This window comes from Helianthus annuus, chromosome 15 (genome assembly GCF_002127325.2).
Source record: "Helianthus annuus cultivar XRQ/B chromosome 15, HanXRQr2.0-SUNRISE, whole genome shotgun sequence".
Taxonomy (NCBI): domain Eukaryota; kingdom Viridiplantae; phylum Streptophyta; class Magnoliopsida; order Asterales; family Asteraceae; genus Helianthus; species Helianthus annuus.
In genome coordinates, this window is record NC_035447.2 from 92,052,324 (window position 1) to 92,056,498 (window position 4,175).

General features: G+C 36.1%; 1 protein-coding gene across 1 annotated transcript; it reads right to left on the reverse strand.

Annotated features, from left to right (window-relative positions):
• Positions 1-411: 411 nt before the first annotated feature.
• On the reverse strand, positions 412-3,926 carry LOC110884687 (signal peptidase complex subunit 3A). Its single transcript, XM_022132411.2, has 6 exons — positions 3,733-3,926; positions 3,605-3,652; positions 1,115-1,177; positions 942-995; positions 775-861; positions 412-687 (listed from the first exon to the last, which is right to left on the reverse strand). The coding sequence occupies exons 1-6, from the start codon at positions 3,856-3,858 to the stop codon at positions 556-558; spliced, it is 510 nt and encodes a 169-aa protein (XP_021988103.1). The 5' UTR covers positions 3,859-3,926; the 3' UTR covers positions 412-555.
• Positions 3,927-4,175: the final 249 nt, after the last annotated feature.

Here is a 4,175-nt window from a genome sequence, read left to right on the forward strand (position 1 = left end):
TTAAAGCGAGCGCCCATGCGCAAATAAAGCCTCGGCCAACAAATCGCCCTGAGCGCACCTTGCGCCTTTAATAACTATGGATTAGGGTAACTCGGTGGGTGAATTCGTTGCAGATGTAGATGTGCATGCGGCTAAATCTAGTTAACTGGCTACGCTAGTCTAGACCCATATTCAATGTGATGTGTATTGGGCCTGAACCGCTAATATTCACCCCAGAAGCTCATGAGCTGCCAATTCACATGAATGGCGTTTGATTTTGTGTTCATCTGATCAAACGATAACGTTCTCCATAACCAGCTGTTAATTTCATAAATCTTGATACATGATCAAAATCCACCTCATTCAGTCCGAAGGTTCATATATCGCATCATGGAGCGGGCAATCCGGATCAGCAAGTAAACGGGAACAAGATACACAATGATGTTTCAAATTAAAATTTCATAAGTAAAACTTTAAAACATGGAATTTCATGTTTCTAGTTTCAACAAAACAAGAAAAACACTTGTTCTGTCTAAGGTAGCAAAGCTATTGTCAGATCATATGCTATCCATGTTATCACCTGTATGAGTACGACTCTGGCAAGCGAAAACCAGGCAGAACTAGTTTATCCGCAAACATCTTACCGGTTTTCGGCATCACGTGCCAATGTAGAGTCATGTTAAAATCTCTCCCTCTAAGGTTGCTTCCCTGAATAATAATATTTAAATAAAATAGTAATAAATAAACTAATAATCGGGATTAAGTTTAAACAGATAATGGTTTCAAAAAAAGTACCTGGTCAATGAACTTGTATTTGTTTTTCAGTTTTACAGAAAACTTTGCTTCTTCTTTTGTGGGTATAATACGATCCCACAGTGAAACCTGTCCGATATTATTCTGAATTAGTCATCAAGCAAATACGACACAGATCATGGAAACGGGATAAGAAACGTTAATAGTACCTGATTCAAGGTATTCGTTGGAGTACTATATTCGGCAGCTAAAAATACAAAAACCTGCAGGTAAGAAATGAGATGATAAATTAATAATGAAACCCTCGATAAAGCCCGAAAACATGAGATTTTTCAGCCGTTTCCTGATTCCTGAAACGATTTTTTGAAACAACTTATATAACCTGCTTGGTATTCCACGTAAAAAGTGACTGTAAGTCTGCCGATACATTTAGTGTAATTGCAACCTGCATAAATGGAAGATGCCTCATTGTCAAATGGCTATCTATTAAAGGTAATACAAGTATACAACTGCAATTATGGTCCATTGCAACTGAGGTTCATGGTGACATAACTATTTTTCTAATGCAATTAATAATTATAGGTTTTATGTTTTAACTATTTTAAGTTTTCGGGACTGCATGGCTTGGTTTTTGGCTCATATTCACATTCCATTACTTTGTTGTAATACGCCAACCTATGTAGCACGGAAAGGGGTACGGGACTGGGGTGCGGGGACGATACGGGTACGGGGAACGGCAAAACATAAAATCCTAGATACGGGTACGGCAAAGATACGACAAAATAAAATATAAAAAAATAAGTTCCACCATCAAGTTAAAATATTATGACCCATACATGTTCTCTTTAATCAAACCTGTTGTAACTCAAAATTAAAACGTGCAGACTACTTAAAAAAGAAGCATCGGAAACAGTACATACATAAAGGTGGAACAGCTACAACAGGTAATGCTACTTTCAAAAGCCCAAACCTCCACTAATCCGACTATTATAAGTAGCAGTGTAAGTCAACACACAAGATTTAAAAGTCTTCATCAAACAAAGCCTTTTGTATTACCAATCAAGTTTCTCCCTATGCCCCGCTTGCGGTGTGCAAATATAATGTATATATGTGTGGGCGCTCAGGGGGCAAAAGTGAAATGGTACTAACTTTAACGTTATTTTACTAATTTCGTGAAAATAACTAGGGGTGAGCAGAAAACCGAAATAACCGAACCGTAACCGAAAAATCCGAACCAAAACAAAAACCGACGGTTCAGTTTTTGGATTTCTAATAACCGAAAATTTCGGTTCGGTTTTCGGATAACCATTTTCAATAACCGAACTGATAAGTTTTAATCGTATACCAAACCGGTTTTCGGATATCCATGCTAATAAGAATTATTAATTTTATTCTTGTTTGTTAAATATTTGTAATAAGAACATTACCATGTTTATTTATCATTAAAAATTTAAAATTATCCATTGTTTACAAGAACTAACAAAGTTTATATAAAAATTAAATGGTTTTCAACGTATTATAAAAGAAAACGTCTTAACAAAAACTTTGGAGAAACATTAAAATAGATTAGAAGGTTAGGTTTTTGTGAATAATATTAATTTAAAAGAGTAAATACATATATTAACTTAAATGTAAACATTTAAGAAAGATTCTTAAACTATGAATTATACTTTTAAGTTTGGAATCTTATATAATTTGTTTCAGAAACCGAAAAAACCGAAAAACCGAACCGTTGCTAAAACCGAAAAAGCCGAAACCGAACGGTTTTTAAAAACCAAAAACCGAACCGTGCACACCCCTAAAAATAACGTTAAAAGCGGCGCATGGTTAATCATGCATCGTGTGGTGACGTTGATAGCTGAAAGACACGAGGGTACATGCACCAATCAGTCTCTGTCCCGATTGTTTGAGTGTTATGTGTCTTAGGTCCAAGGCTTGATACAAAACTACAATCGAGCCAGGGGTCTCACTGGAAGCAGCCTCTCTATTCCTACAGGGTAGAGCTAAGGATGTCTACATCTACCCTCCTCAGACCCTACCTTAGCTTTGCTATTGGTGGGATTTACTGAGTATGATGATGATGATGAATCAAGTTTCTCCCTAAAACTAATTCAAGCCTCAAATTAAACTAAGCTTATGTAAGCATGAGAGCACTTTTGGTCATTAACCTTACTTCCTCAATCATCAAAACTAACAACAAAGTAATATTTCTATCAATCAGGGATCTAAATCTGTTGGGATATGTGGAGGCTTCAACCTAGAGGCAGCCGGCCCTAATACTCCAAATCGGTTAATTTGGCAGGTTGCCTTAACTAAAGTTTCTTGTTCCCAAAGTCCGTAACCCTCGTCTACTAATCAACTAATTATAACTAGATGATAGTGCCTTTCTAATTCCTTGAGCACCTAAATAAATAGTACTAGTTGCAGCCCGTGGACATAAGTCACACAGACCGAACCACATAGATCATTATGTTCCGTTTTCTTTTGTTTATTGTTCATGTGTATGCATGTGTTGCATCAGTTCCAGACCTAAACCTTTCTCACATTTCAGAACTTCATATATAGATTTTGCCAAAAAAAACTCTCAATATTACTAGTTGCATACACTTCAATGCGTTGACCAACTAGACTCCTAGTTGACCAAATACTCATCAGGCTCAATAATAGACCTCAAAATATTTCAAACATCATCAATTCATCACTAATCAAGATCAACACATTCCACAACAAAAATTCACCAAAATTTCAACAGATGAGATTTCAACTCAATTCCTTCAAAATCCTCAAACACTAACCCTAGAATCCAACAGATCGCTTCATATAAACACCAATCCGCCAAATATTAATAAGAATAAGAAGAAGAACAAATTACCTCGTCGTCTCCGTTTGATCTCTTCTGAAACCGATTAACATTCAAGATCTAGAAAGCAGAAAACAACAAAAACAAGTTAAGTCAAAGTATTGAATTGAAAAATGGATTAGGTAGGGTTTAAGAGGAACCTGAACAGTTGCAGTTGGAGAAGGAGAGTTGAAATTATCGGTTAAAGAAGCCATGGCGCACATTAGTGCGAGGATGGTGAGAGAAAAGGTGAGGAGAGCATTGGCTCTGTAACTGAATGAATGCATCTTTCGTGTTCGCCAATTTTCTCCTTCTCCCCTCACCCTTTTAACACGGTTATTATTGAAATGAAATGGAAGGTGTAATTACGTTTTGTGTATCCAATATATGATGTAATTATGTTATTAATGCCATCATTAATTAATTTTATTCCAATCTTTTGATTAATTTTAAATATCACTTAGTTGAATTCCCTCGCGTGTTATGACGGGAGTTCGATCAACATCGATTTAGTTGATGATTGTATTGGTATGGTGTCGGCCACTAGGTGTCAAAAACGAAAAATAAACCCAAAAAATAAAACGTGGTATGTTCAGAAGGGATA

Excerpts from the sequence above, each read along its gene's own strand:
- LOC110884687 (XM_022132411.2), bottom strand. The coding sequence starts at position 3,858 with ATGCATTCATTCAGTTACAGAGCCAATGCTCTCCTCACCTTTTCTCTC. Across the intron at positions 3,653-3,732 it reads CTCCAACTGCAACTGTTCAG|ATCTTGAATGTTAATCGGTT; the intron begins GTTCCTCTTAAA and ends TCTGCTTTCTAG. Across the intron at positions 688-774 it reads AATACAAGTTCATTGACCAG|GGAAGCAACCTTAGAGGGAG; the intron begins GTACTTTTTTTG and ends ATTATTATTCAG.